The sequence below is a fragment of the Pristiophorus japonicus genome, chromosome 3, assembly GCF_044704955.1.
Source record: "Pristiophorus japonicus isolate sPriJap1 chromosome 3, sPriJap1.hap1, whole genome shotgun sequence".
Classification (NCBI taxonomy): Eukaryota; Metazoa; Chordata; class Chondrichthyes; family Pristiophoridae; genus Pristiophorus; species Pristiophorus japonicus.
In genome coordinates, this window is record NC_091979.1 from 195,312,811 (window position 1) to 195,328,847 (window position 16,037).

The 16,037-nt window shown below is 43.1% G+C and overlaps 1 protein-coding gene across 3 annotated transcripts in view; it reads right to left on the reverse strand.

Moving 5' to 3' along the window:
* usp40 (ubiquitin specific peptidase 40) overlaps positions 1-16,037 on the reverse strand; it is a 227,813-nt gene that overhangs the window by 155,219 nt on the left and 56,557 nt on the right. For all 3 annotated transcript variants that reach the window (XM_070876177.1, XM_070876175.1, XM_070876176.1), the window contains exon 7: positions 10,925-11,068. In XM_070876177.1, the coding sequence (XP_070732278.1) occupies positions 10,925-11,068 (144 nt within the window). The remainder of the gene's footprint in view (positions 1-10,924; positions 11,069-16,037) is intronic.

A 16,037-nucleotide genomic window follows, 5' to 3' on the forward strand; every position in this document is an offset into this window, starting at 1 on the left:
TTTAAAAGCCAGCAAAGAATGACTAAAAAAACGATTAAGAAAGGGAAGATAGACTATGAAAGTAAAATAACACGAAATATAAAAACAGATAGCAAGAGTTTCTATAGGTATGTAAAAAGGAAAAGAGTGGCTAAAGTAAATGTTGGTCCCTTAGAGGACGAGACCAGGAAATTAGTAATGGGGAACATGGAGATGGCAGAAACTCTGAACAAATATTTTGTATCAGTCTTTACGGTAGAGGACACTAACAATATTCCAACAGTGGATAGTCAAGGGGCTATAGGGGGGGAGGAACTTAACACAATCACAATCACGAATCGTCCCATTATCTGAGTAAGATAATGGGACGAAAGGCAGATAATTTCCCTGGGCTAGATGGCTTGCATCCTAGGGTCTTAAGAGAAGAAGCGGCAGGGATAGTGGATGCATTGGTTGTAATTTACCAACATTCCCTAGATTCTCGGGAGGTCCCAGCAGATTGGAAAACCGTAAAGGTAACGCCCCTATTTTAAAAAGGAGGCAGACAAAAAGCAGGGAACTATAGACCAATTAGCCTAATATCTGTGGTTGGGAAAATGTTGGGAGTCTATTATTAAAGAAGCAGTCGCAGGACATTTGGAAAAACATAATTCAGTCAGGCAGAGTTGGCATGGATTTATGAAAGGGAAGTCATGTTTGACAAACTTGCTGGAATTCTTTGAGGATGTAACGAACAGGGTGGATAAAGGGAACCAGTGGATGTGATGTATTTGGATTTCCAGAAGGCATTTGACAAGGTGCCACATAAAAGGTTACCGCACAAGATAAAAGTTCACGGAGTTGGGGGTAATATATTAGCATGGATAGAGGATTGGCTAACTAACAGAAAACAGAGTTGGGATAAATGGTTCATTCTCGGGTTGGCAATCAGTAACTAGTGGGGTGCCGCATGGATCAAGGCTGGGACCCCAACTATTTACAATCTATATTAATGATTTGGAAGAAGGGACCAAGTGTAATGTAGCCAAGTTTTCTGACGATACAAAGATGGGAGGAAAAGCAATGTGTGAGGAGGACACAAAAAAAATCTGCAAAAGGATATAGACAGGCTAAGAGAGTGGGCACAAATTTGGCAGATGGAGTATAATGTTGGCAAGTGTGAGGTTATGCACTTTGGCAGAAAAAAATTAAAGAGCAAGTTATTATTTAAATGGAGAAAAATTGCAAAGTGCTGCAGTACAGCGGGACCTGGGGGTACTTGTGCATGAAACACAAAAGGTTAGTATGCAGGTACAGCAAGTGATCAGGAAGGCCAAAAATAATCCTGGCCTTTATTGCAAAGGGGATGGAGTATAAAAGCAGGGAAGTATTGCTACAGTTATACAGGGTATTGGTGAGACCACACCTGGAATACTGTGTGCAGTTTTGGTTTCCATATTTAAGAAAGGATATACTTGCTTTGGAGGCAGTTCAGAGAAGGTTCACTAGGTTGATTCCGGAGATAAGGGTGTTGACTTATGAGGAAAGGTTGAGTTGGTTGGGCCTCTACTCATTGGAATTCAGAAGAATGAGAGGTGTTCTTATTGAAACGTGTAAGATTATGAAGGGGCTTGGCAAGGTGGATGCAGAGAGGATGTTTCCACTGATGGGGGAGACTAGAACTAGGGGGCATAATCGTAGAATAAGGGGCCACCCATTTAAAACTGAGATGAGGAGGAATTTCTTCTCTCAGTGGGTTGTAAATCTGTGGAATCCGCTGCCTCAGCGTGCTGTGGAAGCTGGACATTGAAAGGATTTAAGACAGAGATAGACAGTTTCTTAACTGATAAGGGAATAAGGGGTTATGGGGAGTGGATGAGACATGATCGTATTAAATGGCGGAGCAGGCTCGAGGGGTGGTATGGCCGACTCCTGCTTCTTATGTTCTTATGTTCCTTGGCCACTATCTCAGGTTGGACAAAATGGTTTGCCACCGCAGCATCCCTGAACTGAACTTCCAACTCCATAATCCTCTCCATCACAAAGACTGCCCACTTACATCTCCGTAACATTGCCCATCTCTTCTCCTACTTCAGCCCACCTTCCCTCCTCTAGTTAATGGTTTTCAGCTTTCAGAATTTTCTCCAGTGTATGTATTATGGAGATTCTAATGTTCTCACCAACAACACACGGAAGGCGCTCACAGACTTGTTTGTCACAAAGATTAAGACCATCTATTTATATTCATCTGACACCTACCTCCCACCACCCCACCCCCAACTCCTTGTCCGCCAAGCCAAACCTCTCCCAAAGCCCCCTCTGTGCCCTAGCCCTGAACCCATGTCTTTCTCTAGTTTCTCCCTTACCTCCTGCTCTATTCTAAATGAATGAAACCCATCTCCTCGCTCTCTTGACCTCATTGTGTTCCCATTAAACTGTTGGTCACTAATGTACTACTAGTCTTTATTTCAGTATCGCTGCACACAAGCTAAAAACAAAGACAAAAGGGCATAAATGTGAATCTATGGACTATAAAAATTCATTAGATAAGATTTTTTTTAAATCTACAATTTGAAAGAACACCACCTCAATCTGCATCCATGAAAATAATATTTTGGGGGGACCAGCGCTCTTTAGAACTAGGATTTGAATAAAGCATCTCAATTAGTAAGAACACAAGATATCCAAATGATACTGGTTAAATAAATTTACTTTCTTAAATTTAGCATGTTGTCTTTGCTCCATTCTTGCACAAATACACCACCCACTAGCCCTCCGTCTTTCACCGGATAATCGCGCCACTGCCCGCACTTTATTCGTCTAAAGTATGATGTAGATGCAGCTCAATTTCCTCCTACTTTGATTGGTCCGTTCCGCCAATCATCAGTCACCCCGGTTTGATGACATGGTGCGTCCAGCACGTCACGACCAAGGTTGTTGAAACATCAGCCGCACCTGCGATAACTAATTATAATGTACTGTTTTTGGATGTAACTAATGGGAGTGAAATTATTTGCCTAAATCTATAGTCCAGAGTTTTATTTTACATTTAAGCAATGCACTTTTTATTTGGGGACTAGTTTCCAGAAGCAGGGTCTCTTCCGGGGACACCGTTTGCCCAGGAACACAAGTATCTCATCCGGGGACTATCGTATGGCCACCCTACCAAGAGCTTAGTCAAAGAGGCAGGTTTTAAGGAGCATCTTAAAAGGAGAGAGGTAGAGAGGTCTAGAGGTCTAGGGAGGGAATTCAAGAGCTTACAAGATCAAAACTTGCTTAATATCCAACACTGTACCATTTTAAGTCATAATTTAAAATAAACAAAATCCTTTTCCCATTCTGTAATGAATGGAATATCCAATCACAGTTTGATCAGAGTCTCCCTAGAAACAAATAACTTGCATTTATTTGGTGCCTGCACATACTCAGGATGTCTCAAAGCACTTCACAGTCAACAAATTAATTAAGTGCAGCCAGTCTTACTTTGTATTCAAACACGACAAAAATGTCCCACAAACAAGTGATCAATTTATCTGTTTTAGTGTTGGTTGAGTGACACAGGGAGAATCCCCTTGCTCATCTTCAGATATGTCCACCTGAACAGGCAAATGGCACCTCGGTTTAACTTCCCATCTGAAAGACAGCACCGCAGACAGTGCAGCACTCTCCCAGTACTCCACTGAAGTGTCAGACGAAATTATGTGCTCAAGTCCTGAAATAGGTGTTGAACCCACAACTTTCTTATTCAGAGGCAAGAGTGCTACCACAGTACGAGAGGACATTTGTGCCCTAAAATAGGATTTATGTAAACCCCACCCAGAAAATGTTTTTCACTGGGCAATAAAAAGTAGTATTTTCCGGTCGCATACTACCAGCCATTTTAAATGTAGACAAATGAAATGGCTGCACTGACAGACATTCAAGCTCTAGCGACCTTGTTAAGAGTCTGCTCCAATGGAAATGTTCCTATCTACATAATAGACTAACTAATATTAATCAGATTTTACAAAAAATTATAAGACTTGCGCAGTTATACAACACATTACATATTGGAAACATTTCAAGTTTTTTTATGTGATTCAATGAGCATTGTTATGTCAGCAATGGCAGCTATGTTGAACACAAGATCGACAAAGTACAGCTGCAGCGTCCAACATCCGGAGTTCTAGAATTCGGAATGTTCCGAACTCCGGGACAATCTGTGGCAGGGTCATCCAAAATCCGTAAAATGTTCCGGAATCCGGACCGGATGACCCTGCCGACCTCGGGGCCTCGCCTCGCCACTGCTTACCTCGCTGCCCTTACCTCGGGGCCTCCTCGCCGGCCCGCCCGAACACCTCCGCGGCAGGGTCCTGTTCAACAACGACACCCTCGGCATGGCCAGCCTGCGTGACAATCTCGGCGGAGCCCCGCCTGATGACGACATCCTTGACGGAGCCCGCCTGGCAACTACCTCGGCGGAGCCCGCCCGACAACCTCCTTGACGGAGCCGGACAGTTCTTCAGCAGGAATTCCCCCCCGACTTTCTGACGTTCTGAAATCCGGAAATACCTGAAGCTGGGCTCGGGTGTTTCTGGAATCGTGACGTCAGAAAACAAATCAAAATCTGAAAAAAACAGGAATCTAGAACGGCCTCAGTCCCGGGGGTTCCGGATTTTGGATGCTCAACCTGCACACATAATAGACTTGTTATGGACCACTTGCCCTATCTCGGGAGCCTCTTATCAACAAGAGCAGGCATTGATGATGAGATCCAACACCGCCTCCAGCACGTCAGTGCAGCCTTCGGCCGCCCTCAAAACTGTCACCAAACTCATGGTAGTAATACCCGCCCTCCTGTATGGCTCAGAGACGTGGACCACGTACAGTAGACACCTCAAGTTGCTGGAGAAATACCACCAACGATATCTCCGCAAGATCCTGCAAATCCCGTGGGAGGACAGACGCACAAACATTAGCGTCCTCGTCCAGGCCAACATCCCCAGCATTGAAGCACTGACCACACTTGATCAGCTCCGCTGGACAGGCCACATAGATCGCATGCCAGACACGAGACTCCCAAAGCAAGCGCTCTACTCGGAACTCGTCCACGGCCAAAGGCAGGCAGAGGAAACATTACAAGGACGTCCTCAAAGCCTCCCTGATAAAGTGCAACATTCCCACTGACACCTGGGAGTCCTTGGCCACAGACCGCCCTAAGTGGAAGTGCATTCGGGAAGACGCTGAGCTCCTCAAGTATCGTCGCCAAGAGCATGCAGGAATCAAGCGCAGGCAGTGGAAGGAGCGTGCGGCAAACCAGGCTCCATGTCCACCCTTTCCCTCAACGACTATCTGTCCCACCTGTGACAGAAACTGTAGTTCTCGTATTGGACTGTACAGTCACCTAAGAACTCATGCTAAGAGTGGAAGCAAGTCTTCCTCGATCCCAAGGGATGATGATGATGGTTAGCAAAATTAAAGCCCATGGGATTAAAAGGATAGTGGCAGCATGGACACAACAGACAATAGTGGTGAATGTTTGTTTTTCACACTGGAGGGAAGTGTACAGTGGTGTTCTCTAGAGGTCGGTATTAGAAGCACTGTTCTTTTTGATGTATATTAATCCTGGACCTGGGTATACAGGACATATGAATCATAGCATATACAGCCATTTGGCCCATCGGGTCTGTGCCAGCTTTTTCGAAGAGCAATCCAATTTGTCCCATTCCCCCACTCATTCCCCATATCCCTGCAATTTTTTTCTCTTTCAAGTATTTATTCAATTCCCTTTTGAAATCTACTGTTGAATCTGTATCCACTACCCTATCAGGCAGTGACTAAACACCCATTACGTGAAAATCTTTTTCATGCCGGCTCTTGTTTCTTTGTCAATCACTTTAAATCTGTGCCCTCTCATTATCGACCCTTCAACTATTTGAAACAGCTTCTCTTTATTTACTCTATCTAAATCCTTCTTGATTTTAAAAACTTTTAGCAGATCTCCTCTTAGCCTTATTTGCTCCAAATAGAACAACCCCAGCTTGTCTAGTCTATACAGGTAACTGTAATCCGTCATTCCTGGAACCATTCTGGTAAATTTCTTCTGCACCCTATCCAGCGCCTTCATGTCCTTCCTAAAGTGTGGTGCCCAGCTAAAGAAGTGTTTTATATAGGTTTAGCATAAATTCCTCGCCTTTGTACTTTATGTCTCTATTTATAAAGCCCAGGTTCCCATATGCTTGAGCTGCTTTGTTAACCTGTCCTGCCACCTTCTAAGATTGATGTACAAGCATCCCCAGGTCTCTATAGCATCATACAAATTTACGGCAGGGCAGGAAGCCATTTCGGCCCATTGTGTCTGCACCGGCCGACAAAGAGCTATCCAGCCTAATCCCACTTTCCAGCTCTTGGTCCGTAGCCCTGCAGCTTACGGCACTTCAAGTGCACATCCAAGTACTTTTTCAAATGTGGTGAGGGTTTCTGCCTCTATCACCCTTTCAAGACCTCCACCACCCTCGGTGAAAAAAGTTCTCCTCAACTCCTCTCTAATCCTTCTACCAATTACTTTAAATCTATGCCCCCTGGTTGTTGACCCCTCTCCTAAGGGAAATAATCCTTCCTATCCACAAGACCCCTCATAATTTTATACACCTCAATAAGGTCTCCCCTCAGCCTCCTCTGTTCCAAAGAAAACAAACCAGTCCATCCAATCTTTCCTCATAGCTAAACTTCTCCAGTCCAGGCAACATCCGCGTAAATCTCCTCTGTACCTTCTCCAGTGCAATCACATCTTTCCTGTAATGTGGTGACCAGAACTGCACGCAGTACTCTAGCTGTGGCCTAACTAGTTTTATACAGTTCAAGCATAACCTCCCTGCTCTTGTATTCTATGCCTCGGCTAATAACACCAAGTATTCTGTATGTCTTCTTAACTACCTTATCTACCTGGCCTGCTACTTTCAGGGATCTGTGGACATGCACGCCAAGGTCACTTTGTTCCTCTACACTTCTCAGTATCCTACCATTTAATCTGTATTTAACGTGCATTCCTTAGCCTTGTTAGCCTTCCCCAAATGCATTACCTCAAACTTCTTAATTATATCCCTACATTCAAGTCATTGACATATACCACAAAAAGCAAGGAACCTAGTACTGAACCCTGCGGAATCCCACTGGAAACGGCCTTCCAGTCACAAAAACACCCATCAACCATTACCCTTTGCTTCCTGCCTCTGAGCCAATTTTGGATCGAGCTTGCCACTTTGCCCTGGCTTTTACTTTCGTAACCAGTCTGCCATGTGGGACCTTATCAAAAGCCTTGCTAAAATCCATATACACTACATCAAATGCACTACCATCATCAACCCTCCTTGTTACCTCCTCAAAAAATTCAATCATGTTAGTCAGACATGACCTTCCCTTAACAAATCCATGCTGACTTTCTTCAATTAATCGGTATCTTTCTAAATGAAGATTTATCCTGTCTCTCAGAATTTTTTCCAATAATTTTCCCACCACCAAGGTTAGGCTGACTAGCCTGTAATTACCTGGTCTATCCCTTTGTCCCTTTTTAAACAAAGGTGCAATGTTAGCAGTCCTCCAGCACCACACCTGTAGCCAGAGAGGATTGGAAAATAATGGTCCGAGCCTCTGCTATTTCCTCTTCAGCTTCTCTTAACAGCCTGGGATACATTTTATCCGGGCCTGGGAGTTTATCCACTTTCACATGTTCTATGTCCTTGCACTCCCATTAACATTGTGTCATTTCGTATGTATGGTCTCTCTTCATTTGTCCTACCAAATTGTATCACCTCAAACTTCACTGCGTTAAATTTCATCTGCCATGTGTTTGCCCATTCCAACTGCCTGTGGAAGTACTGGCCATAAGGTCACTGGTCTGGGCAGCCAAAGCGGAGCCAATTTCCCCCAACATAAAGACCGAGTATGCATTGTCAGTTTCAGCAGGAAAGACCCTGATCACCTCAGACTTACTGGCACCAACTCGATTAGTTAGACATGAAAAGGAGGGTATAAAGATAGCCAGGTTCGGACAGTCCATAGCGAGGACCTAGGAGCAACACTCGGCAGAAGTAGGCACCAGGGAAGAGACCCTTGATGGGACAATGTTCGGACAGACTGATCATCTGGGGACCTATTGGGTAACTATAAAGTACAAGTGGTGAGTCTTGTACTTCTTCTGTATTAAACGAACATTAATGGTACCGATATTGTCTAGTGTGTTATTTGGTATTTAACTCAAGAACTGTCGCAGGCAACTACTAGTCACACGACGAGCAAAACTGCCGTTCGAGCAACACTACCTATGTCTTCTTGACATCTTTTACCATCTTCCTCACTGTTTACTGCACTTACAGGTTTCATGTCATTTCACAAATTTCAAAATTGTACCCTGTACTCCCAAGTCCAAGTAATCAATGTATACCAAAAACAGCAGTGGTCCCAGTACATAGAGCTCAATTTTCCCCAATGCTGTTTTTTGGCGTATTGCAAGAGTTATGCTCGATTTTTTTTGGCCCCTACTACTCCAAGAAATTAACTAGCAAGCTTCCCAGTCTATTGTTTGAAATTGGCGAAGTGCAGCCTGTCCTTTAGCTTCGGGGGGTGGAGCCTAATGCCTGCACCGAAAAAATGATGCCCCCCTTCTGCGCATGCGCAAAAAAGAGATGTTTTTGACGTGACTGGTATGGGTGCGCATGCTGAGTATAGTTCCAGATCTGCATTCGGCCATTTTTAGAGTGGAAACAGGCCACTCCATCTAACCCGTCTGTGGGCTGTTAACTCTCCATGCAAGCAAAAAGTCCTAATATTTCAGCCTTCCTGAAAAAATTTCAAAATCATGAGGCACACGAGTGCAGCAGAACTCGGTATCAATGGAATAAAACAAAGAAAGCCTCTATTTATTTTGCAATAATTGTAGGCGGTACTATGTATTAAAGGTATATGTGCATTAGGTTGCCTTAGATAGTCCCATTCTCATCTGACTCAGTGGTAGTGGGCTGAAGTTCCACACCAGGACTTGAGCACTCTAGTGCAGTGTGGTGCATTACCAGAAGTATAATCCTTCAAATGAGATGTTAAACCGAGGTTTTATTCTGCTTATTCCAGGAGTACAGGTGGATCTTAAAAATTCCACGGAATGATTCAAAGATGAGCAGGTAGTTCTCTCGGTGTCCTGGGCAACATTCCTCCTTCAGTCAACAAAATAAATTAGCTGGTCATTCATCTCAGTTTGTGGTATCTTACTGCAGGCAAAACAGCCATCACATTTACCTGCATAATTCTCACTGCACTTTGAACTAATTCATTATACGTCAAATACATGAAATGTTTCTAAAATAGGCAATTAAGGCACCATATAAAGGCAAAACTCTGCATTCACCCTCCCAACCCCTCAAAGGAATAATATTCCCCTTTAAATGATTAGTATTTGCAAAAATCAGATTTGGGACCATTAATCTGCTGCTTATAATGAAAGTCTCACCATCAGTCATCATTCATAAACATCAGCTGGAAAAAAAAAATCAACGTGAATATCCTTCTGGTTTTGATTTTCTATTTTTTTTAATGATTTAGCAGTGAGCGTCGTAGGCACTAACAAGAAGGAGATGGATTATTCAATCCGGCCAATTACCGCCCCATCAGTCTACTCTCAATCATCAACAAACTGATGAAGGTGTCGTCAACAGGACTATCCAGCAGCACTTACTCACCAATGACCTGCTCGTCGATGCTCAGTTTGGGTTCCGCCAGGACCACAGACCTCATTACAGCCTTACACTAAACATGGACAAAAGAGGTGAATTCCAGAGGTGAGGTGAGAGTGACTGCCTTTGACATCAAGGCAACATTTGACCCGAGTGTGGCATCAAGAAGCCCTAGTAAAATTGAAGTTAATGGGAATCAGGGGAAAAATTCTCCACTGGCTGTAGTCATACCTAGCACAAAAAAAGATAGTTGTGATTGTTGGAGGGCAAATATCTCAGCCCAGAACATCGCTGCAGGAGTTCCTCAGGGCAGTGTCCTGGGCCCAACCACCTTCAGCTGCTTCATCAATTACCTTCCCTCCATCATTCGGTCAGAAGTGGGGATGTTCGCTGATGATTGCATAATGTTCAGTTCCATTCGCAATTTCTCAGATAATGAAGCAGTCTGTGTCCACATGCAGAGTTCGAGTGATAAATGGCAAGCGACATACGTGTCACTCAAGTGCCAGGCAATAACTACCTCCAACAAGAGAGGGTCAAACCACCAGCCCTTGACATTCAACATGATTACTATCACCGAATACCCCACCAACAACATCTTAGGGGTCACCATTGACCAGAAACGTAACTGGACCAGCCACATAAATACTGTGACTACCAAGAGCATGTCAGAGGCTGGGTATTCTGTAGCAAGTGTTTACCTCCCAACTCCTCAAAGCCTTTCCACTATCTACAAGGCATAAGTCAGGAGTGTGATGGAATACTCTCCACTTGCCTGGATGTGTTCAGCTGCAACAACACTCGAAGCTCGACACCATCCAGGCCAAATCAGCCAGCTTTATTGGCACCTCATCCACCACCTTAAACAGTGTGTATATTCTACAAGATGCACTGCAGTAACTCGACAGCAGCTCCCAAACCTGCCACCTCGAAGGACAAGGGCAACAGGCGCATAGGAACACCATCGCCTCCAAGTTCCCTACCACAAGTCATACACCATCCAGATTTGGAAATATATCGCTTGGAGCGGGGGGGGGGGGGGGAAGAAAGAGGGGACGGGAAGGAGAATCTCAGTTACTCACTGCATAAATTCACTGAGCTATCCAGGTGAGGTTGGAATTCGATTGATGATATCCCTCTGTTTAAAATTCATGTTTTTATACCAACTTATTTAGGCATAAGGATTTTTTTTAAAGTCGCGTGGAGAAAAAAAATTGTGGCATTAGAAACTCGTCGAAAGTAAAGCAGAAATTGTGACCCACCTGCTCACAGAACGGTCGCATATCGAGCCTGACTGGAAAGGAGTAGCACCCTGTCTCTTTGTACCGCTCACACTTGGCAAAATCAAAGTTGAAACGCAACAACGAAATGGTGAGGAACGTGGGGAGGTGCCGTAGCTTCGCTGACTGCAAAACAAGAGCATAGGCCACATTACACAGTTAAATCAGACTAGGACCGTCAATCATGAGGTCGATCAAAGCTGCTTTTCAGAATTACATCCAATACAAAACACACTGGTATTCTGCAGCAAAAAAATGGAAACCTCATCAGCAAGGCTTCACATAGTTTTCTTTATTGAGTATAAACAAAGTATACATACTGTTTGGTTCTTTTCTGATTATTACAATAATTTTACAATTATTAGTAGCATGTCAAGGGGAGACAGAGGATATGCTATTTTATGTTGATTGTTATGTTACGTTTCCCACATTATAACAGTGACTACACGCCAAAAGTACTTCATTGACTGTAAAGCACTTTAAGACATCCGGTGATCATGAAAGACATTATTTAAATACAAGCCTTTCTTTCTTTTAATGACCATTTGGAGCCAAACATTTCAAATTCCTGAATTTTGTTTCCCCCCCCCCCCCCCCCCACATGATTTGTAGAGGTACTTTTTTTCTCATTAATTCACTTTTGAATTGCTTTAGTGGTGGTTATCAATTGTTTACTGTAATCTTCTTGGTAAATTTTAGTCAATGACAATGTTTAGAAAAAGAGACACAGTAATTTTCTTTTTAAGCAGATAGTGAGTTTTGGGTGGCTTAGATGTTCTATTGACTAAAAACAACCAATCAAGGTAGTTTGCAACTTGCTAGTCAATGATGTATTTCAGCCAATCAATTTTTAAAAAAAATTTCTGGAAGTGTGACAGACATTGAAACTTTTAATTATACAGATAGACATTTTTTTTTAATGACTGGCTTGTTTTTGAACAATGGCACTTTTTTTGAATGCTACAATTGGTCAGTGAGAACAATAAACCATATGAAAAAACAATTGACACAGATCACATCATAAAGGAGCTTCAAACCTGCAAGTCTTACATGTATCAGTCAACCAACAGTTTACACTTAAATAATACGTTTAACCTGCCCTCCTGTACAATTCAGAGATGTGGACCATATACAGCAGACACCTCAAATCGCTGGAGAAATACCACCAACGATGTCTCCGCAAGATCCTGCAAATCCCCTGGGAGGATAGACGCACCAACGTCAGTGTTCTCGATCAGGCCAACATCCCCAGCATCGAAGCACTGACCACACTCACCAGCTCCGTTGGGTGGGCCACATTGTCCACATGCCCGACGCAAGACTCCCAAAGCAAGCGCTCTACTTGGAACTCCTACAAGGCAAGCGAGACCCAGGTGGGCAGAGGAAACATTTCAAGGACACCCTCAAAGCCTCCTTGATAAAGTGCAACATCCCCACCGACACCTGGGAATCCCTGGCTAATGACTGCCCTAAGTGGAGGAACAGCATCCGGGAGGGCGCTGAGCATCTCGCTGCCGAGAGCATGCAAAAAACAAGCGCAGGCAGCGGAAGGAGCGTGCAGCAAACTAGACTCCCTACCCACCCTTTCTTTCAACGACTGCCTGTGCCACCTGTGAAAGAGACTGTAATTCCTGTATTGGACAGTAGTCATCTGAGAACTCACTTTTAGAGTGCAAGCAAATCTTCCTCGATTTCGAGGGACTGCCTTTGATGATGATAACATAGCAAAGGGTTCCCACGGCATTTGACGTGGGGGTGGGGCGAATTCAGCCACCAAGCAGAAACTGGGAATGGAAGCTAGGAAGGTACCCAAAGTAAAGTCAAGGAGGTTGATTTGAGGTAACCTTTGATACAGATAAATTAAGTAAGCCAAAGGGCTTTGGGAGAGAACAGCAAAGATAAGGGCCTTAATGGCTGAAGGTTTCATCACCAATGGGGGAACAGAGGGAGAGGAGACACATAGTAGTCCAGACTCAAAAGCTGGGATGCAGGGCTGGAGAAAGTTGGAACACAGGAACAGGAGTAGGCTATTCAGACAAAGGGTCATCAATTTAAAATTATCACTAAAGAGTGTACAGAGAAGGGTTAGAAGAAGTGTATTTACAGTTTTGTTACAGGAATGTTAGAGAAAAGTTTCAGCATAGATCTACTCTTGATCCTTTTATTTAAGTGAAACGATCTCAACTGAAAGATTTAATTTTAATGGAATTGAAGGGACTTTTTGAACATTTTATTCCTATTCATCAAAACAAAAGGGCAAACATGCCAAAGAGCTCCAATTAAATCTCTGTTTACTTTGTGAGCTACACCACAGAAGATCAACTAATTATAACCAGCTGTCTTGCAGATTGTAATGTTTATGGTTGAACTTTAGCATTTGGAAGTTTTGGAGGCTGAGCTTTAACAAGGAGTCCATTAACTGTTGGAATTAGAGAAGCATGAAAAGTCCCCCACCCCTCCCCCCGCCCACTCACGACCACCCCCATCCTGTTGCATTGCAAAGGTGCTTTCTTCTTTTCAACTAATGAAATTATAATTCTGTCCAGCAACAACCCTCTTCTTCATATGAAGACTGAAGTTCTTTTTGAATTTACGACAATGTACAGGTACAACGTGCCTAATCCAGAATTTTCCAAAAACTGGACATTGTGCAGATTGCAAGAGTCGTTGACCGGAATCCAGAAATATTTGCGAAAATGTACTATTAAGCTGTACATTCCTTTTTCAAACATGAATCAAAAAAAAATACGCAAGCCAGCACAGCCCGGCCTCAAGGTTGCCGGATTTGGGCTGTCGGATTTAATGCTCCGAAATCCAAAAACATACGAAAGTCGAACCAAGGGTTTCCGGATTAGAGACGTCGGATGGTCTCCGAAATCTGGAAATAGCCGAAAATCATCCACAAGGTTGCCGGATTTGGGATGTCGGATTTTCTTCTCCGAAATCCAGAAAAACCTGAAAACCGGAATGGCCTCGCTCCCAAGGTTTCCGGTTTCGGGACATTGTACCTGTAATATGCTTTCTTGCTTAGCCATCTCGGAGCGTTAATCAGTTCCTATCTAAATTCCCTGTAACAGGGAGCCTCTTGATCCTAGAGGTTAAAGATACCTTTTCCAATACTCAGAGATCCAGAGCAACCGCCCCCCCCCCCCCCTCCCGCCACCTTATACCGCTCTCCCCAATTTACACTGCAACCTTTCCTCATTTTGTTTCAGACCTGTTAATCTTCACGTTATGATACATTTGCATGCCATGATGCACACAGGATTAGCTGGGTAGTTAAATAAAATGCTAAAAAGGGTAAAAACATAATTAGTTATATTTTTCTCAATAAGTGCAGATTTAAATTATTGAATGTCTCCAAAAAGAGTTGTTTTTGAAGGATGAGAAAGCAAAGCATCAAAGTAGAGCCAGTTCTGATCAGGCAAATGTTTCTGTCACGGGACAGCATCAGGTCAGAACAGGAGGAGCCGTATCCAACAGAAGATCAGAACACCACTGAAAATCTGTGTTAGCAATGTTGCCAGATCTTGGAGTAGCCAGAGAGTGCTACAATTCAAGCTTTCTCTTCAACATTTTTCTTGTATTCTTGGTTGAAATATTTTCCTTGAGCAGACAAAGTCTCTTAGGAGTTGAAATTAGGTCCTTATTCTCTGCCGGATATGGATTAGCAAAGCCCAAGTTTAACAATTAACTCCGAACAGTGGTAAATCACTTACATGAGAACATATGGGTTATTCACCATATTCTCCCATTATCTCAGAAAATGAAACAGTGCACCCTAATACATATAGGCTAATCATTTATTTACAGGATAGTAATGCAATACAATAACCAAAAATATAATAGCCCAAATCTTGATGGAGAGGGGCACTTTGCGGTGTGTGCTGTTAGTTCTACATTTTCCTACACCTTTACACTTGAAAAAAAATGTTGCCCTACAAGTTGCTGAAAGTGTGAGCTGATAATGGTGTGACGAGGGCAACGTGGCATCTGAAACCTCAGTAAATGACAGGATTAACAGTATATCTCATTAACCAATGAAATTTAAGAATTGCAAAAGAAAGAGAGATGACAGAAAAGGAGAGAGAATCAGAGTGGGTGAATCAGAGCTGAATCAGGTGCAGAAAGAGAAATAATGAGGGAAAGAAAGATTGGATTAAGACAGAGAAAAAAAAATAGATTTTTTTTAAATCGCCAAGAAGAATTTACTACATGCAGGATTGAGACTCAACAGTTTAAATAGATCCCTTTCTGGGCCAGAGAGGTTGATTGGCATTGCATTAACAATGACCAGGTTATTAAAAAGGTAATTACGCTGTTAAGTACCAGCTCTAAATTTCTGCGGTGAGTTTAATGTACAATACCAGCAAGTTCTTAAAAATAACCGGGAGGTAAAGAACGAGATGTCAATTCTGCGAGGCAAACAGAGAAGCGGTGTAAATTGACCAATGAGTTATGGTCGATTCGCAATTCACAGCATACCTTTTCTTTGTCTGAACTTGCCTGCTGATTTATGCATTAATAATAGCATGCATTGCGAATTCACGTTATTTTTCCAGCAAGATTTGGAACAATATATAAACCTGTCAAGTCTTTAAGAACGATTCCATAATCCTTGATAATATGGTCTGTGATGATCATTTACATGAGATGACTGCTCAGTTTCTTTTCCACACTCCTCAGGTTAAGCAAATAGAACATAAGAACATAAGAAATAGGAGTAGGCCATTTGGCCTCTCAAGCCTCCTCCGCCATTTAATAAGATCTTGGCAGATCTGATCTTGGGCTCAGCTCCACTTCCCTGCCTGCTCCCCATAACCCTTCACTCCTTTATCGCTCAAAAGTCTGTCTATCTCCACCTAAATATATTCAAAGACCCAGCCGCCACAGCTCTCTGGGGCAGAGAATTCCACAGATTTACAACCCTCAGAGAAGAAATTCCCCCCCATCTCAGTTCTAAATGGGCGACCCCTTATTCTGAAACTATGTCCCCACTTCTAGATTTCCCCACGAGGGGAAACATCCTCTCTGCATCTACCTTGTCAAGCCCCCTCAGTATGTTATACATTTCAATAAGATCACCTCTCATTCT